General features: G+C 39.5%; 1 protein-coding gene across 4 annotated transcripts in view; it reads left to right on the forward strand.

Annotated features, from left to right (window-relative positions):
- The window catches only part of Nckap1 (NCK associated protein 1), a 73,561-nt gene that overhangs the window by 41,807 nt on the left and 6,937 nt on the right, over window positions 1-24,817 (forward strand). For all 4 annotated transcript variants that reach the window (XM_075984740.1, XM_075984741.1, XM_075984742.1 and 1 more), the window contains 14 exons: window positions 1,098-1,179; window positions 2,984-3,042; window positions 5,908-6,053; window positions 7,553-7,685; window positions 10,660-10,779; window positions 14,766-14,905; window positions 16,077-16,208; window positions 17,787-18,005; window positions 18,630-18,760; window positions 18,942-19,039; window positions 20,909-21,002; window positions 21,623-21,705; window positions 22,048-22,128; window positions 24,262-24,355. In XM_075984740.1, the coding sequence (XP_075840855.1) occupies window positions 1,098-1,179; window positions 2,984-3,042; window positions 5,908-6,053; window positions 7,553-7,685; window positions 10,660-10,779; window positions 14,766-14,905; window positions 16,077-16,208; window positions 17,787-18,005; window positions 18,630-18,760; window positions 18,942-19,039; window positions 20,909-21,002; window positions 21,623-21,705; window positions 22,048-22,128; window positions 24,262-24,355 (1,612 nt within the window). The remainder of the gene's footprint in view (window positions 1-1,097; window positions 1,180-2,983; window positions 3,043-5,907; window positions 6,054-7,552; window positions 7,686-10,659; window positions 10,780-14,765; window positions 14,906-16,076; window positions 16,209-17,786; window positions 18,006-18,629; window positions 18,761-18,941; window positions 19,040-20,908; window positions 21,003-21,622; window positions 21,706-22,047; window positions 22,129-24,261; window positions 24,356-24,817) is intronic.

Here is a 24,817-nt window from a genome sequence, read left to right on the forward strand (position 1 = left end):
TTAGACTTAGGTCTTAACAGGAAAGACAGCTTTGTGCTTTCTTCAGGGTACATTCACCGTGCTTCTAACATTTGCTAAAGTGTAAATGTAAAAGTAAGGCTGCAAACCTGTTAATGAAGTTTGTTGTTAATGATTTTAGTTTTTATATTATATTGATGTATAAAGAACAAAATTTAGCATCTTGGTTTTTAAATTTATAGTTTAGTGACATTTACAGTGCTGTGTAGTCTTAGTGTTTTCAGACTGTATTTATACACTGCTTATGAGCTAAGCATCTATTGTTGTTTAATTTTTTTAATTCTTTAAAAAGATTTATTCATGCCGGGCGATGGTGGCGCACGCCTTTAATCCCAGCACTCGGGAGGCAGAGGCAGGCGAATCTCTGTGAGTTTGAGACCAGCCTGGTCTACAGAGCTAGTTCTAGGACAGGCTCCAAAGCCACAGAGAAACCTTGTCTTGAAAAACCAAAAAAAAAAAAAAAAAAAAAAGACTTATTCATTTATATTTTATGTGTAAGGGTCTTTTGCCTTCCTGTAGGTCAGTGTGCTGTGTGCATACTAGGTGTCCATGGCGGCTAGGAGAGGGCATGGATTGCCCTGAACCTGAGTGGCAGACAATTGAAAGTCACCGCGTGGTGCTAGGAATCAGATCAGATCCTGGAAAAGCAGCCGGAGCTCCTGACCTCTGAGCATCCTCAGCCCATCTGTGCTTTTGTTGTTGACTTTAGAGTCAGGGTTTTAAACCTTAGTTCTTTACGTCTATTAAAAATGTTTTTATTTGTTTCAATTTTGATGGAGTGCATATTCCTGTGACCAAGAGCAGTCCCAGCATCTGGTGGATCCCCCACAGGTCTCTGACCGCCCTGCTGCTGCAGGTTCACCTTCTGGAGCTGCTCTCATGCATGTGGGATCCCACTTCATCGTTGATTTTATTTCTTTCATTAGCATAGTGGGTTTGAGATTTATTTTATAGTTCAGATCGGCATTTCATTCCTTTTTTTTCCTGAGCAACAATTCTGTAGTGAGGATGTGCCGTATTCACTTGCTGATGGGGCTGTGAGTTGTCTAACTAGATGACTTCATATTGTTGTTTTTTAGAATCTCTCTGTTTGCCCTGAAGACGAGTCAATCATCATGTCGTCTTTTGTTAACACTATGACTTCCCTAAGTGTGAAACAAGGTAAGTTAGGGCACGTTGTCTTTCAGTTAGAGATTCAAATTAAATTTTATACAGTCTTCTCCTTTATGTTTGGATATGTTTGATCTGTTACCTTTGTCTTAATTTAGTTCTGTCAGAGTGTAGATTTCCAAACTGGATTTCAGGTGGTGTTCATAAAAGTTTAAGAATTATTTTGTGATGTTTGTGTCTTAGGAGAAAAGGACGCATCTCTGACCGGAGGTGAAATGGTGTAGTGAATATTGTGACGTGTCTGTGTGGCTCTGGCTCGCCTGGGTCAGCAGTGCGCTAGTGTCAGGGATAGCAAGTTTATCTGAAGCCAGGCGCAGTGGGAAGGCAGAGGCACCCCAGCGAGACCCTGACCAGGAAGCCAAGTAATAGTAATAGTTTAAAGTCTGTACCAGTGACTTTATGTCTGTTGTCCCATTTAATCCACAACATTAAAAAAAAATAGTTACTACTTTTATTTGTCATATTTGGAAACTCTGAGTTCCCTAAAGTGTTATGAGTTAACCTCTCAATTATTTATAAGTAAGACTAGTAATTAGAGGTTAGGTATGCCAATCTCAAAAATTAGGGTTGCACCTACACCTGCTGACCATTGTTCTGAACTTTCTGTTCCGATAGTTTGATGTGTTTTAGTTTGTGTTCTTTATAAAAAGATGTCAAGAAGCCTGCAAAGATGAGATCGATAGCTGAATTTTAGTTCTGTCAAGCTTTCTGCTGCATATATAGCAAGGAGCCTGCTACAGTGTTGTGTAGTGGTGCTTGGTTTGTGTGGCGTTACCTTGTGGAGCTTGTGCTGACACTGTGCTCTCTCAGGCTTGCGTTGTAACCACATGAAGACTCAGCTCTTCCACAGAAGCCTGCGTCTCTTGGCTTGGAGAAGGGTTGCAGTCTTAGTGCCTGAGTTAAAATATATTGGTTTCATTTGTTTACTTAGAAAATTCACTTAACATAAAATATTCTAACTGTTTTTCAGTGCATCGTTCAGTCATGCCACTCATTGCCCAAGCATTAATCTAGAGAGCTTCTCCATGCTGGAAATTGGAGCTTTCTCTGTTGCTTAAACTCCGCGCTCTGCTCCTCTCTGTTCCTACATGGGAACACTGCTCTACTGAGCACTTTTGTAAATTTGCTCTACAACAGTACCAAGTGGAACCGTGCAGGTGTACCTTTGTGGCTGGCTGCGTTTTTGTTGTTTTGAGACTGGATTTAGTATATTACTTTAGGCGTCTTCCAGCTCTTGAGCTTCTTCTGCCTCAGCCTCCCAAGTAGCTGGGATTTCAGGAGAAAGCCACTGAATCTGTTTCTAAGTCACTGAACATGCAATCAGTGTTCAGCCATATGTAGAATTTTCTTCCTATATAAGACTAATATTCTTTCGTGAGTTCTATGATGTTTTATTAACGTACTCATTTTTAGCAAACACTGAAGCTGTTTTCAGTTTGAAGTATTTTGAATTACCCAAGTATGACTGGATGTACAAATACCATTTTGAGACTCTTTTTCTTTTAATAATATACCCAGAAATTGAATTGTCTTAGCTGTTTGTTTGTTTGTTTGTTTGTTTTGGTTATATTGGTTTTGAGACAGGATCTCATTAGGTAGCTCTGACTGTCCTGGAACTGTGTAGACCAGGATGTCCTAGAACTCATAGACATCTACCTGCCTCTGTCTCCTAGGTGATAGGATTAAGTCCTGCACCACTAGCCCATTTTGTGCCTTAGTTCTTAAAGTATAAACTATAATTAGTGATTTGTAAAATGATTAATTTCTTTTGTCTCCCTTTTTTTCTTTATTACAGTTGAAGATGGGGAAGTATTTGATTTCAGAGGGATGAGATTAGATTGGTTTAGGTTACAGGTAAGAATAACTTGATTTTTATTGTTCTGTTTTGTTTGAATATAGTATAGTTTTATAACTTTTGAATTAACTTATTGAAAAAAGTGTCTTTTCTGTGATAAACCACAAAAATTAAATATTTTGTACATTTTTAAACATGTATAAATAATATTTCTAACAAGCCAATGTAGAGGTTTTTAATAAAATAGGTTATGATTGTATGATATGCATAAATTTATAGCCCTAGTTCTCTTGATTATCCTGCTTCATATATTTAAATTTAATATGAAAGAAGAAAGTTTCTTTTGACAGAGCACATTTAAAAAGCTATAAACTTTTTAAAAAAGTTTTAAAAAGTTGGGATGTGAATGCTTTACAGTGCTTAGCATAAATAGCACTTCCATTATAATACCAGAGCAGCTGCAGACAATACACGGTGTTAATGTATTTCAATAAATATTTATAAAGATAGGAACTGGTCTAGCATCACCTGATCCATTGCCCCAAACTTTTACTTCTGAACTACAGAACTGCATAGTTTTGGATTTCAGTAGGGTCACTTTATATATAATTTTTGAGTTGTTTTTTTTTTTAAATCAATCCTATTGTGCAGTAGAAGGCTGCTTGTTTGTTCCCAGCTGCTCAGCCCTGAAATAATTACACAGAAACCATATTATTTGCAGTACTGTTTTGCCAATAGCTTAAGCTATTTATTGCTAACTCATCTTAATTAACCCATCTCCATTAATCTGTGTATTGCCACAAGAGACTGTGGCTTACCCAGTAAAGTTCTGTCTCTGGCGGGGCTACATGGCTTCTCCTTGACTCTGTCTTCTTTCTCTCAGCATTCAGTTTAGTTTTCCTGGCCTACCTCTACTCTTCTAAGCCACTGGCTGAAACAGATTCTTTATTCATTAACCAGTAAAAGCAACACATAAACAGAAGGACCTCCCACACCACTGTTGTCTTTGTGTACTGTAAATTAGCAGTAATTTGCTGTCTTTATTGTTAGTAGTTAAGAAGGACCTCCCACACCACTGTTGTCTTTGTGTACTGTAAATTAGCAGTAATTTGCTGTCTTTGTTGTTAGTACTTACAGAAAGAAGAGGGAGTTACCCCGTTTAAGAGTTTTATAATCTAACTATGGAGAGAAGGCATGCAAAATATAAAAAAAATAAAACATTTGAAAATGTAAAAGACTGGGGCTGGAGAGGTGACTTAGCAGTTAGGAGCACTGGCTCTTCCAGAGGACCAGGGTTTGATTTCCAGTTCCCACATGGCTCACTGCTGTCTGTAACTTTGGCTCCAGGCAATTCGATTCCCTCTTCTGGCCTCTGGGCACTAGGCATTACACACAGTAAATAGACATACATCAGGACGAAATATCCATACACATTAAATAGATGAATAAATTAATTTTTTTAAAGGATTGAATGAAAAGATACTACAGATATAAGTGTTAGCTAGCTAATATCAGCATTGGGAGGGAGAAAGCTCAACTGGTAGTAATAATGTTTATACAGAGTTAGAAATTAAACATGAATTTAAATATGAAGGTAGCTTGTTCAGGAAAAGGACAAAACGGAGTTAAGTAAAAATAAACAGTTGAATATGAAGTTTTCCCGTGAGGCGGAACTATGGACGACAGTCGTCTGTCATCACAGTTGATTCCACACGTGGAGGAAGGGGAGTGTTAGAGAACAAGCATGGCCGGGAGCGGTGAGGGCTCTTCAGATACTGACAGTTCTTAGAGTGGAGCCGAGCCACAGGGTCAGCCTTTGGAGAATCACGGCTGTGTACTTTGTCCTCACTGGCCTCTGATCAGTTTTGATTCTGAGATTGTTATTTTTTTAATAAATCATTTTCATGGTTCACTTTTTCCTACTCTTGAGACCTTTTTATCTATGCATTATTAGTCATTTTCCTCCTAACAGTGGTCACATTCCCTAATCACTTTAGTCCCTTAGGCTAAAGGGACTAGGAGTCCTGAGGAAGAAGCCCCCTAACGGCCAGAAGTGTCAGCATCTGGAATTCTGTTGCCCATCACGGTTAGCCATTTCCCACAGTGACTTATCTGAGTGACTATTCCAGCTGTCAGACACGTTGTCAGCATGTCCTTCTAATAGACTTCTGCCCTTTTCGCTGTCTATCCACACCCACTTTTCCTACTTCTTCCATGAGCAGCCAACGTTGTTAAATAAAAATGGCCATTACACAGAGCCCTCAGCCGTTCACCCAAGGGGTTGAACCCTTTAGCATGATACATAATCTGGTTGAATCTTCCTTCACCACTCCTCTTGTTGCATCCAAACCCTGGTCACTGTGACCTATATTTATCTGTAAGCACCCCTCCTGGGACTCTCCGTTATTCACAGACAGGATTCTATTATTGGATTTGCTATTCAAGTCATGGAACTTCTTTCTCCACAGCCCGCTTGAGAATGTTGGTTAAGTCTTACCTTTCTTTGTCCATTCATTTTAATAGTTTACTTAACTTGCATAAGTTTGTAGAAGCCATCAGATTAGTTTATTATGTTGTCCAGTGTTGTGTGTGTGTGTGTGTGTGTGTGTGTGTGTGTGTGTGTGTGCGCATGTGCGTGTGCAGAGCAGGGCACACATGGAGTTGGAAGAAAACCCTTGGGAGTCAGTTTTTTTCTTCTACCATGTGGGCCTAAGGGATTGAACTAGATCATTTGGCTCAGCCACAAACAGGTCTACCTGCCGAGCCAATGCACGAGATCCCACTGTGAAGAATTGTAGAAAACAGTGTTACTGGTACAGTTTTAATGTTTTTCAATAATGGACTCCCCCCCCACTTTATAATGACAAGATTTGAGGCATTAGTGTCTTCCTAAACTATTGTTGTTTGTTGTTGAACTGCTACAGGCATACACTAGTGTCTCCAAAGCATCACTTAGCCTTGCAGATCACCGAGAACTTGGAAAGATGATGAATACAATAATATTTCATACAAAAATGGTAGATTCCTTGGTGGAAATGTTGGTAGAAACATCTGATCTCTCCATATTTTGGTATGTTGTAATTTTCTTTAAATCTGAACTGGAAATGTTTTTTATCTGAAGCTGCTTGATTGGTTTTTGTTAGTACAGTTCTTAAGATAGTTCAGTAAGGGAACAATAGACTTTTAAACTTTCTAACAAGCTGGGACCTGGAGACTCACACCTTTAATCCTAGCACTTAGGAAGCAGAAGTAGACAGATCTCTGAGTTCAAGGCCAGCCTGGTCTACAGAGTGAGTTCTAGAACAGCCAGATCTACACAGAGTTTGCCAAATTGAGGTTTTTAGGTCTTTTTTTTAGTTACTCCTAAGAGAAACTGTTCATGGAGTGAAGTGTCTTTCTCGCATTCTGTTTGAAGATGTGAATCTCACATTACGGGCTCTTTTAAATATTTAATCTGAGTGTAAAAAAGTCATGGATAAATCAAGGAGAGCAGATATTGGAAGTTAATGCCTGGTAACCTCCTGCCTCTAGTTTTAGACAGTTGAGTCACAGGAGCGTGTGAAGCACAGCCTCTCCTATTACACTTAGTGCTAGCATGTACTTCTCTCATTTCCCTCTCCAAAAAACCTGTTTCCTAAGGGAATCTATGTTATTGTCTCCTTTCTGTCTAAAATACTATGAGGAGTGAAGGAGTGAACTAGGCTGTGGTCAGACTCTGCTTCCTGGCCTGTTGTTAGGGGGTGACTTGGGACCCCATAATGTGTCTCCTAAAGTGTGGAGATGTCTGCACGGATGGTAGTAGTGGTGTCCAGGTGTAGCACAGAGATGATTATCAAAGGCTTTTTGATTTTAGCAGTTTGTTAGGATAGCTTTTATTACTAGTGCTAGAGAAGAAGTCAGCAGGACTGAAGGCCTGCTTCTCAGGAACACACTTGCCGGGTTTAGTGCCCTCTCCTCAGTGTTAAATTTATGAGAATTTTAAGATTATTTGGATCTATTACCGTCTGATCCAAAGCCTATCATAGAAAGAGGATGAAACATTTTTGTTTGGGTTATTTTTTTTAGCTCTAGAAAGGTTTTTACTATAAAAGAATATAGTTAGAAACTTCTTCCTCTATTTTTAGAGATAAAAGCACTTTGTATAATATTTGTTTTGTAATTTTCAGTCATATTTTATCCATATTTTAAAGTTGATGGCATATGATTATTTAGTACCAATATTTTTCTCATTGATATTTAAAATAATAGTGTCCTTATAATTCCTTAGCTATGATAAAATTTGAAGATAAGAATTTTTAATGCGTGTATTCATACTCTGTAGATATTGCAAGTTATGTGTTTTAAGTTTTTGTTTAAAATGTTTTAATGTTATTGGAAGAGTATTACTTTGAATGAACTATCGATATGTAAAAAGTACTTTGGGGAGACATTTTTAAGGGAATAAATGTGATCGTTGGTAGCCTTTATTCACTGGAGTTTAAATTAACCAGCCATTGGCACTGTGTCATTTTTTGTTTGCATGTAAGCTGTGGTGTTGCTGGTTGATGCCTTTGCTGTCTCTCCTATCAGTTTTTACAGCCGTGCTTTTGAGAAGATGTTTCAGCAGTGCTTGGAGTTGCCCTCCCAGTCGAGATACTCCATAGCCTTCCCTCTCCTCTGCACCCACTTCATGAGCTGCACACATGAGCTGTGTCCCGAAGAGGTAACTTCAGTGCAGCGCTGTGCTTTCTACAGCAAAGCTGGATCAGATGGGTAGCCAGCCAGATGTTTAATAAGACCCAGTTACTTAAGTTTTATTCTCACCTAAGCCTCTTTATGTAGATCGGGAAAACACTTGAATAAATCCATGATAAAACACCGATCAGTAAGATGCATGATAGAGGTGTGGCAACTAAGAATGTACTTGGGTGAATAGGCATGCATGTATATCAGTCTTTTACCCTTTAAAATAACCGATACGGCTGGTATTACTGTTTATAGATTCAGTAAATTGACTATTGGATTTAATATTTAAATTTATGTACTTTTCATCTTAACACTGAAAGGACTTGAAAATTGAATTTATGGATTACTGACTCATTAGCTTCATGGATTTGTTAGGTAGAACCCAGGTTTGTACACTTTGAGGGAGATATAAACACACAGCTCCTGAGGAGAGCTAATCAATAATTTTGGAAACCCTAAGTATCTGTTAAAAATATACTGGGTATTAAAAGGAAAGGCTTAGCTTGGAAAAATAAGTTTCAGTCATCTGTTAGGCTGCATGGGGATATAGTTATGATACAGAGTGGGGTGTAGGGTAATCCCAGCACTCGGGAGGCTGTGGCAGGAAGATGACACATTCAAGGCTAACCTGAGCTACCTAGAGAGACCGTCTCAGAAAATAGTATTTATAATGAATATTTTAACTGGCTAAAAAGAATAGAATTTTAATGTTCTTACTACAGAAATCAAGTTGGTGAGTAATTGAATCTTTCTCCAGTATACACAAAGATGATGATGTCAGGATGCTGGGAGTGACTGCTAGGGGTCTGCAAGGCCCCGGGTTCATCCCCAGAATAAAAGAAAGCCATACATAAATAAAACATCTAATAGATGCACTTATATTTGACAGCCAGTAAGGAAATAAAATGAAAAGATCTTTTCTCTAGTCTTTAAAAGAATTATCATTTTATAAGTGTGGCAAGACTATACATTGAAAGCGAGAAATGTATCTCTGTGTAAGTTAGTGTTCATTCTCTTTTCTTAGAGCTGCAGGATGTGTTGAAAAGAAACTTGAGGTAGCATATCTAGCTTGTGAGTATTCCATGGCAAGAGCACTTTGAGAAAAGTTGAGGCCACAGAAAGCTTTTTGGGAACCGAAAGAAAGACTTGTGCGACCTGTTAAGAGACTCAGCAGAGCCTGATGGCCCAAGCCTGTACTCTGCACTGGACGGGCAACTTAATGAGAGCCTGTCTCAAAATAAAAAGGCAAGTGGAGGTTGGAGATGTAGGTTTTTTTGTAGCGTACTTACCCAGTTAAACTGTACCTAGTTCTGGGTTCAAGCCACAGTATCTCCCCTCCCCCCAGAATCCTGAGCTGCCCCACATACAAATTGACCAGTATTTAATATTGGCTACAGTCTCTTTTGTTTGGATTCATATTAAAGTTTTTAGGTCACTTAAAATAAAATTTAAGGTTGATAAATTCAGAAATGAATATTTTATGTGTTAAGTACAATTATTTTGACAACATGCAGACTTTCTGTATGTTACATAAATATGGAAGACAGAAGGAAACTTTTTCTTAATTTCTCTTTGTAAAATATCTCGTGTATAGTAGAGAATTTATGCCTTCATATATTGAACATTCTAGTTCTTTTGTTTGGTTGGTTTGTTTGTTTTGTTTTGTTTTGTTTTGTTATTTTTAGACAGAGTTTCCTTGGGTATCCCTGGCTGTTCTGGAACTCATTCCCTAGAGCAGGCTAATTAAATATTTTTAGTTAGCAATTCGTTTTGTTTTGTTTAGTTTTTCAAGACAAGGTTTCTTTGTATTGCCCTGGCTGTCCTGGAACTCAAACTTTCTCTGTAGATTACCCTGGATTTAAATTCACAAAGATCTACCTGCCTCTGCTGTGCTGGCATTAAAGGTATTTGCAGCCACCACTCGGCTCTAATTATTTTAACAAAATCCCTCCAGCTACAATCTACCAAACTAAACAAATGCAGACTCCTGTAGAGATAAGTAGGTTGTCTATTATATATATATATCTATATATATCACATAGATATATACATACACACACATATACATGCAGATGTGTTAATTCTATTCTGAGATAAAATACACCATTTCCCACTACTGTATTCAAAGAATGCATGTTTCCTTCTCCATCCTCAGGAAGTAGGAAGAGAAGAGATAATTTCAAAAATTTTAAATGTCTCATTTATTTTCCCAACTTGGTTTCTAATACTTTTATTTATCTACTTGAGCTATTGCTTATTTAAAACTTATTTATTATTAGAACTATTTTAGAATTCATGTATTAACTATAATTACATTTAGAAAACTAACTGCTCATGTATATTGTAGTTTAGTTTTAGATACTGATACCTAGATTTAGAATGTGGTGAATTTGAATGATGAAATACATAGTTTGTTATCTTTCTTTCTGAGACAGTCTCAGTCTTGTCATCCTTCTGCCTCAGTTTCTCCAGTGCTGGGATTTCAAATGTGTGCTACCATGCCTGCTTAAATACATAGTTTTCTTTGTTTTTAATATTTATTTATTTATTTATTATGTATACAATATTCTATCTGTATGCCTGAAGGCCAGAAGACGGCGCCAGACCTCTTTACAGATGGTTGTGAGCCACCATGTGGTTGCTGGGAATTGAACTCAGGACCTTTGGAAGAGCAGGCAATGCTCTTAACCACTGAGCCATCTCTCCAGCCCCTTAAATACATAGTTTTATACTTTGTAAATAGTGATCTTTAATCATAATTTTGCTACATTGCTATAAAATACATATTTTATGTGAGCCGTGCAATCCCCCAGAATCATAGTTTAATTCTGTAGTAAAGAAAGCAGTGCATATCTGCTTTTCTGCCCCTCACAGTAGAACAGGACGTATTTCGAGTGTTTGTTCTGGTGACTTTCTTGTGACACGGGTTGTTTCCGTCCTCTGCCTGCCAGCGCCACCATATTGGAGATCGCAGTCTTTCCCTGTGTAATATGTTCTTGGATGAAATGGCCAAACAAGCTCGAAACCTCATCACTGATATTTGTACAGAACAGTGCACTCTTAGTGACCAGGTAATAATTTAAGTTTTTCCAACAGATAGGAATTTGTGAATGCAAGAAAGCAAGTCATTAGATTTTCATTTATTTTTCTTTTTATAATTCCAACTCTCAGAAAGCCCAGTTATTGCCTGTTCTTGTGAACTTCATTGGTAGACCTTATTGCAGATGTAAAGGCTGTCCATGTCTGTTCTTTTCTCAAGAGACATGTATTGTCTACTTGATTTGGTTTTTGTGATTTTAGTACTTGATTCCATTATTTTGTGACTGCAAAATGTTCTTTCAGTTCTCTTTTTTTCTTTATTTAAAAAGAAAACTGTTGTAATATGGGCGGCGGCGGGGCTGCGTCCCCAAACACCCCAGCCACCTGCCCTGCCCGGCTAGCTTATGCCCCGAAATAATTACACACAAACTGTATTCGTATAAACACTGCTTGGCCCATTCTCTTCTAGGCTAATTCTCACACCTGGACTAGCCCATTTCTAATCATCTGTGTAGCGCCCCTAGGTGCGCTTACCGGGAAGATTCTAGTTCAGAGCTTCATAGCATGCGTCTTCCCTGGAGCAGGTAGCATGGCGTCTCTCCTGAGGCGTCTGCCCCGGAGAGCAGAGCTGTGGAGTCTGACCTCACTTCCTCTTCCTCCCAGCCTTCCCTTCTGTTTACTCCACCCACCTAAGGGTGGGCCTATCAAATGGGCCTAGCAGTTTCTTTATTGCTTAACCAAGGAAATCAACAGATTGATATATGACACTCCCACATCACTTCCCCTTTTTCTGTTTAAACAAAAAAAGGAAGGCTTTAACCTTAACATAGCAAAATTACATATAACAAAACAGTTATCAAGTAAAAGTTACATCAGAAACATTTATACATATAACAAAATTGACCTTAAATCTCTATCAATGCAAATTATTCATACCTATATCATTTCCCCCTTTAAATGTAAAAGAACATTTATAAACTATATTTGGGAACATGGGCGCAGTTTTTTCTCTCCAAACTGCTTCCTGCTGAATGGGGGCGTCGTTAATCAGATTATTTAGGGTGTAACCTGTGTGCCAGGTTTATCTCAGTTGGCAGTTGAGCGAAGCAATTTTCTGAAGATGTTCACAGCAACCCTTCAGGAGGACGTGGTCCATCATACCAAATCGGAATAGAAGAAATCCATAGAGTCTCATCCTCTGTGAAAACAAAAGAAGACTCTCTCCAAAGCATCATATCCTTAGACCCAAATTCTGAAATCGTAATACCCTTATATCCATTCTGGTTTAGCTTGGCAGCCCATGTAATGAAATGTCTCTTTGTACTTAGCTCCTTCACAGTCAAAAATTTTAAAGAAAACACAATGTACATAATCCAGACTCTCTGTGAATTTTCCATCTTTACGCGGCTTATTTTTATTTATATCTATAACTATCTGTACTCTGTCTCTTTAAAGACTTTACTTTTACTTTTTTCTTTTTAAACCATTAACTTTATTCTCTATATTCTTTTTCTTCTCTCTCCCAAGCCTACGTACATTCATCCAACAGTGTGACTCGTTTAGCGGTCTGAATCTGTCCTATTGTGAATCTGCAATTTTTTACTATCCAGGAGCACTTTTGATTTGCGCCTTTAAATCATTAGGCGCTTAAGAATCTAAGCTGAGACATTCCTAAGCTAACTTTTTGCTTTTTGAGCACACATCTTTGACCAGGCTGTCTTTGAACTCTCAGAGATCCGCCTGTCTCTGCCTCCCAGGCATTGGGATTAAAGGCGTGTGCTACTACACCTTGAACTCACAGAGATCTGTTTATCTCTGCCTTCTAAGCACTGGGATTAAAGGCGTGTGCTACCACACCTTGAAGTCACAGAAGTTTGCTTTAAGAATTTTAACTTTTAGTCTGCATATATTTTTAACACACTTTAAACCATTCAGAAATTTTCTGTCTTTGAATCTCTCTTTACTGTATATCTCTCTTTTTCTGATGACAAGAGCCTTTAATTTGCCAAGCAATATCAGTAGGACTAAAGGCGTGGCTTTGCCAGCTAGATCCAGTCCATTCCTTAGCTTTCCAGCCTCATGGCTGAGGTACAGGCTGCAAGGTCCCTGCCAGCCAGCGAGCTACAACAGACAACACTCAAATCCTCTCTCGGTAGCCGGCCCTCCTGCCTCAAACAGTCAGAGTTTGCCCTGGCAGGACAGCCCAGAAAGCCGGCATTTTTAAACGGCACAGCTTTTTTCCTGCTACGGCTGAAAACCGAAAAGCATGTGTTCAGCTTTTCATCAACACTGTTTAAGTGTTTTGTGGCAGGACCTCTTAATGAGCCGCAGAGTTTTGCAGCTAAAGCTGAGTCAGGAAGCCTCTTGAGGCTACCAGGTAGGAGCGGCACTCAGCACTTTAATTCTGAGACTGAGCGTGCAGCACAGAAATTCTTTTCATCCAAGTTACATCCAGATCTGACACGCAGAGCACTACGCAGTCTGAAAACACATCTCTGTATGGCAGCAGAAATCCGCCATGCTCTTCCGCCTGCCTAAGCCTGATTCTGCCTTCTGCCCAGGAGCAGGCGCGGAGCTCAGAGTCATCGTCAAGGTCTCAGAGCACTCTCCTTCAGATCCCAAGCGGGAACACAAACATAAAGCCAGATTTTGCACTGGCGGCACAGCCCCGGGAAGCCACACTTTAAAATAACGCAGCTTTTTTTCTGCTGCTGTTGCTGAATCAGGAAATCTCTCTACAGCACACCACCAACAAACAGCAAAAATCTGTGTTAAACTCTCTCTCCCTTATTTTTAAGCCTTCTCAGGTTTTGTAAGTGGGTTTAGTTAGCCACACATCTGGGCGTCATTTGTTGTAATATGGGCGGCGGCGGGGCTGCGTCCCCAAACACCCCAGCCACCTGCCCTGCCCGGCTAGCTTATGCCCCGAAATAATTACACACAAACTGTATTCGTATAAACACTGCTTGGCCCATTCTCTTCTAGGCTAATTCTCACACCTGGACTAGCCCATTTCTAATCATCTGTGTAGCGCCCCTAGGTGCGCTTACCGGGAAGATTCTAGTTCAGAGCTTCATAGCATGCGTCTTCCCTGGAGCAGGTAGCATGGCGTCTCTCCTGAGGCGTCTGCCCCGGAGAGCAGAGCTGTGGAGTCTGACCTCACTTCCTCTTCCTCCCAGCCTTCCCTTCTGTTTACTCCACCCACCTAAGGGTGGGCCTATCAAATGGGCCTAGCAGTTTCTTTATTGCTTAACCAAGGAAATCAACAGATTGATATATGACACTCCCACATCAGAAAACAAACTACCTTTTTTTTTATTCTACTCAACCAACTCCCTCCCCTCCTCTCCACCTAACCCCCATCAACCCCGGATCCGCTCCTCAGAGCGGGTAAGGCACATTGCTTTGGGGAAGGTCTAAGACCCTTCATACTATATCTACATTTAGTAGTTGTGGTACTTTAGATTTTTCCCAACTGCTTCTACTTGGTGGTATAACTGTAAAGGAAAGTAACAAAACACTTGACTGTTTCCCTCTATTTCCTAGGTGACTAGTAAATTATTTTATACTAAGTGGGTTCCTGGAATTTACCATGTTTGATAATTTTGTTGTTGTTGTTGTTTTTTTGTTTTTGTTTTTCGAGACAGGGTTTCTCTGTAGCTTTGGTGCCTGTCCTGGAACTCGCTCTTGTAGACCATGCTGGCCTCAAACTCACAGAGATCCACCTGCCTCTGCCTCTGCCTCCTGAGTACTGGGATTAAAGGCGTGCACCACCACTCCCAGCTAGATTGTTCTTTTTTTTACATCCCTCTCCGTACTTGCCTTATCTGTTTTTACTTACCTTTTGAGTAATAACTTGAATAAACCTTGATACTTGGATAGGTGTCTACTTTCTTCCATGCTCCCCACATTTCTGTCCTATTGCTTGTTTGTCCAGACGCGGCTAAGGTGTCCTGTGTTCGTTTATACACTCTGGGAAATTGGTGCAAACGTTAATGTCATTCTTACCCCATTTCAGTTGCTGCCTAAGCATTGTGCCAAAACCATCAGTCAAGCAGTGAATAAGAAGTCAAAAAAACAGACTGGCAAGAAAGGGGAACCTGAAAGGGAAAAGCCAGGTGTTGAGAGCATGAGGAAGAACAGGCTGGTGGTGACCAAGTAAGCCTTCCTCTTTATTGTGTCTGTTCTGGTAAGGTCTTTCCCTGCGATATTAGAACAGAGGGAGACTATGGTAGGAATTAAATAGATTGTCTTTTCTGGCCCACACCAAAAAGATTATAAATTTGATAAGCTGCTATTACTTTATTCTAAAATGTAGATTTTTTTTCCCTTTCTTTTCTTTTGTTTTTGTTTTTTTTGAGACAGGGTTTCTCTGTGTAACAGCTCTGGCTGTGCTGGAACTCATTTTGTAGACCAGAGTGGCCTCGAACTCCCAGAGATCCACCTGCCTCCTAAGTGCTGGGATTAAAGGCATGTGCCACCACTACCTGGCCTAAAATGGAGATTTTTGAAGATGCATGACTCTCGCCATTATTGGGACATGAAACCCAGAAGAAACCATGTCAGAAGGAAAGGGTTATTGTGGCTTATGCTTTGAGGGTATGGTTAATGCTGGTAGAGGAGGAACAAGGTTGGAGCTGGAGGCCCTCCTCACATTGTTTCTGCAGCTAGGAAGCAGGGAGAGAAATGCTTGGTGCTCAGCTTGCTTTTGACTTTTTTCTCCATGGGCCCCAGCCCAAGGAAGGACACTGTTCCCAGTTAGCATAGGTCCTCCCACCCCTGTTTACCCAATCTAGAAGCTACTCACAGACACCTTCGTGGGTTTATTCTCTAGGTGACTCTTGATCTGTCATGATGACGGTCATTATTAAACTGACATATATAATAGATGGTATTTGTCTTGATGTACTAAAACACTCTGGGAGATTTGTTAAGTTTTTGATTGTTGGGAAGGAAAGCATAAGTGAATGTTTTTTGTGAAAATGCTCTACTTGTTCCTAAGATGAACACCATTGCCACTTTATAACACTGCTCCTTCTCAGAGGGAGCTAACAGAGCACCGTCGGGAGGAGGTTATTGATGCTGAGTGCAGAATAAGCACCTCTTCCTGTGGTCGCTTCGTGTGTTCATTATTAGCTGAATGTAAAGAAACATGATTTAAAAAACGCCTGATGAGTTAAACCTAAACACTTTGAGCTATTGGTTTAAGAATAAATAGAGAAATCAAATTCTGCAGAATTCTCTATAAGTCTTGCTATTTTTATGAAACTGATTTGGAATTGTTTATGATGAAGTATCATTTTAATTATTATGTTTTGCTGTTTTTTAGCCTTGATAAGTTGCACACTGCACTTTCGGAGTTATGCTTCTCCATAAATTATGTCCCGAACATGGCAGTGTGGGAGCACACCTTCACACCACGCGAGTACTTGACCTCTCACCTGGAGATACGCTTCACCAAGTAAGAGCTCATGGGCTGCTGGCGCTGCGTGTTCATTGTCTGGTGCCCATCTGACACGCGTCGAACTGCAGTACAGATAGTAATGGACTGAGAGCCGTGTACAGCCGTGGACTGAGATTTCCTGGGCAGCAGGTCCCTGTCCCATACTTACCACTGATTACTGACACTGCGAACATCAGTCAGTGTCACCTGAGGTTTAGCTGTCCTACGCAAACAGTAGGTGATTTGCTGATCTGTCTTCAGGCTTATGGCTGGCAAGTGGCTCAGTAGGTACGGTGCTTGCTGCTGAGCAAGCAGACACAAGGCAGAAGAAAAGACTTTTCAGCATCGTGCGCTAACCGCCGCATGTGCAGCATGGCACGAATGAGCACACACACCTGTGTAAATAACTGTGATTTAAATTTAAAAAAATTTAAGGGATTAGGAGGGACTAATGCAGAAAAAATCAGTTAGAGAAGTGTCATAGGGTTTCTATTGCTTTGAAGATACCATGACCAGGGCAACTCTATAAAGGAAGACATTTCACTGGGATTGCTAGCATTTTTAGAGGTTTGGTTAAACATCATGGTGTGTGACATGGTGGCATTCAGGCAGATGTGGTGCTGGAGAAAGAGCTGTGTTCTAGACCTTATCTACAGGCAACAAGAGAGTGGTCTGTCTCTTTGGGCATGACTTTAGCATATGTGAGACCTCAAAGCCCACTTCCACAGTGATATACTTCACCCTACAAGGCCACACCTACTCCAACAAGACCCAGCCTTCTTATTAATAATAGTGTCACTCCCTGTGAGCTTATGGGGCCAATTACATTCGAGCTACCAAAAGAAGTATTTTTAAATTTGTGTTACTTTTTAGCCTTATCTATACAAGGGGGATAAAGTGAGTTGTAATGTGCTGTTTCATTGTCATTCTGTTTTAACTATCATGCAGTTTGTTGAAAATCAACATTAAGTCAAGCAGACATTTATGGATAAGTGATCATCCATGTTGTCAACCTTAGATGCAGCATGCGTGCTAAGTGCTTAATTAAACAGTTTCTGTAGTTGCATATTTACATATCTTTGTAGGTGTTTGGAAATTTCTTCACACTAGACAGATCACCTCCAAACAGTAACTCTTTTTTTTTTAGTTCTGTTTTAAACCTTAGTTTATTTTGTTTATGAAATGTTAGTTAAAAAAAAAAAGAAATGTTAGTGATGGTAACTACATAGTCATGTTATTAAATATTGGGATTGTAGTTCATTCCCATAAAATACAAAAAGCATCAAGCAGCAGTGTCCTGCAGATTAAGCTATCAACGGTTAAATAGCTCATCATCCTTGCTGTATTAATACAGTTTTTAAAGTCCTTTTTATGTTTTACCATTATCATTAATTTACATTCTCAGAGTGTTTTTTAATCATTTGTATTCCTAGTCCATCATTTTTAGGTAATTAAGATAATGACAGTAGTAATTTCATGGCTTTATTTTATAAATCTTTCAAAATTAATTTTATTGCATATTTGATATTAGATGTTAGCAGATTGAGTAGATTGTTTTCATAAGTGGGAAACTCTTACCTCTTTTATTATCCCCAGATCAATTGTTGGAATGACTATGTATAATCAAGCTACACAGGAGATTGCAAAACCATCTGAGCTTCTAACGAGTGTAAGAGCGTATATGACTGTACTCCAGTCCATAGAGAACTATGTACAGATCGATATCACCAGAGTATTTAATAATGTTCTTCTTCAGCAAACACAACACTTAGACAGCCATGGAGAACCAACCATTACCAGCCTATATACAAATTGGTAAGGAACACATTTAGAAATTTTGAATGATTGAGAGTTTTGTTTTATAATAAACTCCTTAGGGAAAATAATTTTATGGTTGTGCTTGTATATGAATATATGTGTACTTCATGTGTGACTGGTGCCCTCAGAGGATAGGGAAGAGCATCTGAGCCCCTGAGTCTGAAGTCACAGCCAGTTATGAACTAGCACGGGATGCTATGATGCAAACCGGGGCCTCTGGAAGAACAGCCAGAGTTCTTACCGTCAGAACCGTCTCTCTAGGGCCATGTTCTCATTTATTTTAACAGTTGACTTCAGACTTACATGTGTATACTGTATGTATACAAATATATACTGTAATGAATTTTTGAACAGATATTTTTTATTCAAAAATTTGTTTTGGGAAAAAACGTGTGTTGAGAGCATGAGGAAAAGCAGACTGGTGGTGACTAAGTAAGTCTCCTCTTTATTGTGTCTGTTCCGGTGAGGTCTTTCCCTGCGATAGAGTGGAGACAATGGTAGGAATTAAATAGATTTTCTTTTCTAGCCCTTACCAAAAAAATTGTAAATATGATTAGTTGTTGGTACTTTGTTCTAAAATGTAGGGTTTTTTTCTGGTTATAAATTTACTTTTCTCTTTAGGTACTTGGAGACTTTACTAAGACAAGTCAGCAATGGCCATATAGCTTACTTTCCTGCAATGAAAGCATTTGTGAATTTACCCACAGAAAATGAATTAACATTCAATGCAGAGGAGTATTCTGACATATCAGGTGAATATTACATACTAATGAAGACAACCTGATTGTTTTACATGATAACTTGATCTGACTTGTTTGTTTTGGCTATTAATATTTAGTTTGTAAGATGAGGTTGTATGTCATATGTAGTATGTCATTGTTTCTTAATATATTTGCTCTGTCAAGAAACTGAAATTAATTCATTTCCTTTCAGAAATGAGATCATTATCAGAGCTCCTAGGCCCATATGGGATGAAGTTCCTGAGTGAGAGTCTAATGTGGCATATTTCATCACAAGTTGCTGAACTTAAGGTACAGAGTCCTTAGGAACCCACCTTGCTGTCCTTGTTTGCAGTGTTGGGCTTTGATCCTCCAACCTCATGTGAGTTGGCAAGTGCTCGGCCGCTGAGGACATCTGCAGCCCTTTTCTCATTTTTCAGTTTGAAACAGGGTCTTAGTAAACTTCAGACATCCCGCACTAGCCTCCCAAATAGCTGGCAGTCTAAATGTAGGCTGCCAGTAGGCTGCCAGGCTTGCCTTTAATTCACCCTTAGACAGTAACTCTTGTGAAGCATTGTAGGAATGTGAGAAACGTAGAATTTTAAATTAACTTGACGTGAAAGTACCAACATGTAAATAAAATTAAAACACTTAAGAGGCTCTGAGTGGTATCTTGGCATAATCATAGGCGAGAAAGCAAGAGGCCTAAAAGGGGAATTAAGTTGCAAAAGGGACTGAGTTCAGGTTTCTCAATGTTCTTACTCATCCTTAGTTCTGGTGCAGAACGCTATGTCTATGTGGTTATGTTCAAATGTAGCATTTGAGTGTATTGCTTTCCACCTGACCACAGATTTCTGCATGAACATTATTAAATTATTGGGCAGTTAGAGATTGAATGTAGGGCCTCTCACATGCTAGGCAAATGCTCTACCACTGTCGCATACCTGGTGTTAGGGCAGGAACCTGGAGGGAGGAGCTGATGTGGAGTAGTGCTCCTTTCTTACTTCTTCTCCATGCCTTGCTCAGCCTGTTTTCTTACAGAACCCAGGGCCACAACCTGCAGTTGGCTGGGTCCTCCTCCATCTATCGCTAATAAAGAAATTTCTGTACAGCCTGATGTTATGGAGACATTTTCTGAATTGAGGTTCTCTCCTTTCAGATGACCCTAGCTTGTGTCAAGTTGACATTAAACCACACACTTAGCTCAGTGTGTTTTCTTTTCTCTTAAATCCTTTAAGCTCGGTAAAAAATGTCTTTAGGCTGTGTAGTGTTTAAATAAAGATATTAAAGGCAGCCACATTTTAAATGACCATTTTTATCATTTAAGAATGTATCAGTGCTAAGATGAACTATATTGAATAAGTACATATATATGTATGTAGCAGTAGGAGCAGCGGGGCTGTGTCCCCAGCACCCCGGCCGTCTGGCTAGCTTATGCCCCGAAATAACAACACACAAACTGTATTCATTTAAACACTGCTTGGCCCATTTCTATCTAGCCTCTTCTCGGCTAACTCTCGCATCTGGACTAGCCCATTTCTTATAATCTGTGTAGCCCACGAGGTGACTTACCAGGGAGATTCTAGCCTACGTCCATCCTGGATCAGAGCTTCATCACATGCGTCTCAGAGAGCAGAGCTATCACGTCTACCCGGGAGAGGGGAGCATAGGGTCTCTGAGCTCACTTCCTCTTCCTCCCAGCATTCTGTTCTGTTTACTCTTCCCACCTATGTTTTAACCTATGAGGGCCAAGCAGTTTCTTTATTGCTTAACCAATGAAATCAACAGATTGATATATGACACTCCCACATCATATGTATATGTATAATATATATAATGGCTGTAGATCTTGAGAGAATTTGAATTTGGGTCACTAAAACTTTTGGAACTTACCAGAGTATAAAAGACATGTTTTAAAAGACTGCTTTGCATCTAAGCATACGATGGCCCTTATTCTTGCTACTCACCTCTGCTGAATTTCCTGACCCCTTCTTGAATTGGAAAACATTAATCTTATGTAAACAATGTTGAGATCCTTTTATTAAAACAAAATTGTATAGCACAGAACATCTGGACTTCATGAATTTTGTTTTTTTATTTTCCAGTTGTAACTCACAAGTAAGTTCTTAAGTCATTAACACAAAGCTCTGTGCCTGACTTGGTCTGACTCTTTCTTTTTAGAAACTTGTGGTGGAGAATGTTGATGTGCTAACACAAATGAGGACCAGCTTTGACAAGCCAGACCAGATGGCTGCACTCTTTAAAAGATTATCATGTGAGTAATTTGTGGTACTTTTAATAAACATTTGAAAGATATAATATATAATATTTCTAGCCAAAATTTGTAACATAATGCAAGCAGCAAATTATGCAAAGTGTTCATTAGCATATGAAGAGAACAAGAAAAAAATTGCAGTCAATGGGACTTTTCACTGTATATCTACTTCAGCTTTTTGCTGATTTTTGGTCTTATATTTTGGGGAGAGGGGCAGGGAGAAACAGAGTCTTAATCTAGGCTGGCTTTAACTCACAAAGGTCTGCCTGTCTCTGCTTTCTGAGTTGTTGGGATTTAAGGAGGTGAACCACTATACTGGCTTTACTTGAGTATGTGTTGATTATTAGCAAACATTGAACCTATTAAATTTAACACAGTAAGTCTACATTAATTAGACTGAGGATAATTAACTTCAGAGTCTGGAACCTCCTAAAAGTCAGCTTCCCTGAAATGTCCAGACACTGAGCGAAGGCTCTTTAAACGCATGTCCAATCAAATTGCAGCTAGTTTTGGCATTTATTTCAGAAATACCAAAATATTTTGATTTTTAGAATTTTCTCCAAAGTCAAAAAAGTTTATGTATTTGTTTTTCTTCTTTTCTCCCCTTCCTTATAATTTAGCTGTTGACAGTGTATTGAAAAGGATGACGATAATCGGTGTTATTTTATCCTTCCGCTCACTGGCACAAGAAGCACTGAGAGATGTAAGAAATCATTTCCATATCATTTCTTTATTTTTCAAAAGTTAAAATTAGCAGCAATATTAAGAGTAAAATTGCGGTTTGCGTAGCGATGGTAAATAAAGTACATTTTGGTTTGGTATTGAAATTAGGTTGCTACACTATTTCAGCTATTTCTACATTAAAGTGTCCCTTTTGAGCTACTCATCTTAGCACTGAATGCATATCATTTCCCATTATTTTGGCCTCTTAGAAAGGTCCAGTGAAGTTGGTGAATACATTGTGCAAACTTGACTTTCCAGATGGTAACGTTTCCTAGATGTGCAGCTGCTGGTGCTGACCTTGTGTCTGTTCGCTGTCTCCTAGGTTTTGTCCTACCACATTCCTTTCCTCGTGAGCTCCATTGAGGACTTCAAGGACCACATTCCAAGGGAGACTGACATGAAGGTAGCGCCTGTGTGGTTTGTAGTTTATAGTGCGAGGCTCAAGTTACCTGGGAGATTAATAACAAAATTAAAAATGTAGCAGACCTGAAAATAGCATGCATGCCTGTGTGATTGCTTCACTAAGCTCTCGGCACCAAAAACTCCCTAAGCATTTTGAAAGTCAGTCTTCTTTGATCAACTAAAAGTGCATAAAATTTGTTTTAAAATTGATCATTTTTCCCCCTTAATATGACAGCTTTTTCTTGAATGGTCATAAAGCAGAAAGATGAGTTGTTTTAAATTCAGTCCTAGTCAGTTTTAAAAGTGGGTAATTACTAAGAACCACTTCTAGATTCCCCAGTGCTAAAAGATTTTTTTTTCTTAGTGTGGTTCAGTGGTTTTGAGTTGTGACATCAGTTTTCAGTCAGGTTCAGAATATTTTTATCATCCCCAAAGAGCATCTGTACCCATAGCAGGCACTCCCCCCCGCCCCCCCATCCTAGATGGCTATGTTGCTGACTGCAGACTGCCTGTTTTGAGTATGCTGTAAATCGTACAGAAGATATTCTTGACTCAGACTTCCTTAACGTAGCATGTTTTCATGTTACAGCATGTGTTAGCACTCCGTTTCAGTGTTCCATTGTATTAATATGCCATAGTTTGTTTATTCGGCCATCATTGGAGATAGGGGTTGCTTTTACTTCTTTGATGTTGTAAATAATGCTACTTTGTTTATCTACATTGATGTTTTTGTTCTCTTGTATAAGGAATGGAATTGCCGGTTTCTGTAGAAATGTATTTAGTTTTGAGGAAGCACCAAACCGGCACCTTGTTTTATATTACTATCCACACTCAGTGAAGGTGCCAGGGCTTTCTATATGCAATCCTTGTCTTCGTAATTAGAGCCATTTAGTTGGTGCACAGTGATGTCACACTTTTGGTTTGCATTTCCTTCATTTAAGAGGATGCCACACATGTGTTGATGTGTGTATGGCTTCTTTAGAGAATGGTTTATTTGGATCCTCAGCCCGGCTTTAGACCACGTTGTCATCTGTATGTGCTGAGTTGGCCCTTTCTTTCCACCTTTGCCTGGCACTAGTGGTTGGTCTCCAGTTGCCAGGCTTATGCAAGTGCCTCTTTCTGCTGAGTCACCACTGGCCCACGTCATTGTCCTCCGTAGATTCACCATCTGCACAGTCCCCCCTCCCCCCAACCTTTTGCAGTTGCTTGATGGTATCCAAGAATCACGAGTGCTTTAATTTCAGTGTAGTATAGTTTATCTGTTTTTTCTTTTGTTTGTAGTTTTGCAGTCAAATTAGATAAACAGTGTCTTGACAAAGGCCATCAACAGTTATGTGTATATTTTCTCCCAAAATTTTAGCTTTTATGCTATGTCCTTGATGCATTTTGAATTTATGTTTGTGTGTGGTGAGGAGTGTGTGTGTGTCTCTGGAATTTAGTGCATCTGTCTAAGGTTTATTAACTGTAATATCAAAGATAACGAATTATGTACTCAGTTTTTAACTGAACTATCAGCCTATCGTGAATAATTGGGATCTGTGCATGTATGATGTAGAAAATTACTTACTAGAAATTGCTTTATCAGATTTTTAAAGTAGTGTTTTTTAAATTTTTCTGTAATTGATTAAGCATTAAATCCCTAAAGTTTTCCATCAAATAACTGTGGACTTGAGCATAGATTCAGTATTGTTAGTTCGCTTTTATTTGTTCTCTCACCCCCGGCTTCTACTGTAGCCCAGGATGTCGGGAACTCAGAGTACCCAGACTGAAGTGCTGATAGCACAGGTGTGAGCCACCACAACTGGCTTCATGTATTCGTTTCTTTTGACTTACTGTTTTACACTCATGTTTCCAAGACAAATAGTAACTTTAGAATGATTCTGTGGAACTTGCCACAGAGGGGCTACAAATTTTGTTTGTACAGTGGGAAGCTATAAGGAACAGTGTTAGATCTTTGTCCAGTGTGGGTTACCTACCCTGCCATCCCTAAAGTTCAGCCAAGTTGCTAAAATCCTCTAATATATTTGTAGGCAGACTGATTTAAACCGTAAATGCTTTCTTGTTAAAGTGAACTTTCTCAGATAAAATCATTTGTTAAAATGATGATTTCTTTGTAACTCTTGTATTTCGTCAGGTTGCAATGAATGTGTATGAGTTATCATCAGCTGCTGGATTACCGTGTGAGATTGACCCTGCCTTAGTCGTAGCTCTTTCCTCACAAAAATCAGGTAAAATGCACTACCAGATGAGGCTGTAAAGCCATTTCGTCAGTGCCAAGGAACAACACCAGTTCAACTTTAATGAACTCAGGAGGAGGAAGAACTGTGAACTATAGACTGAGGTGGAAGGACCAGTAGAGTCAGAAGGAAATCAACAAAAGCTGGGGGAAAGCTCCTCAGAAGGTGGAGAGGGAGCCATCAGCTGTGCAGCGTGGGTGAGCGTCAGTGCAACAGCTCGCAGATGAGCAGGACAGAGGGGTTGCAGACACTAAGTGTGAGACAGCTCTGTCGGGAATGAGGACATAAAGTTACAATAGCTAGAGGCATCGGGAATCACAGGTAGACCCTGCACATTCTACGCCTAAGCTGTGCCCCAGGTTATGAAAAGGATTTTCTGAGATGGAGAAGTTGAGAACATTTGTATGCTGGTGGAAAGACTGCCCTTAGGATACCCAGGAAATTGGTAACTAG

Source organism: Microtus pennsylvanicus, chromosome 9, assembly GCF_037038515.1.
Source record: "Microtus pennsylvanicus isolate mMicPen1 chromosome 9, mMicPen1.hap1, whole genome shotgun sequence".
Classification (NCBI taxonomy): domain Eukaryota; kingdom Metazoa; phylum Chordata; class Mammalia; order Rodentia; family Cricetidae; genus Microtus; species Microtus pennsylvanicus.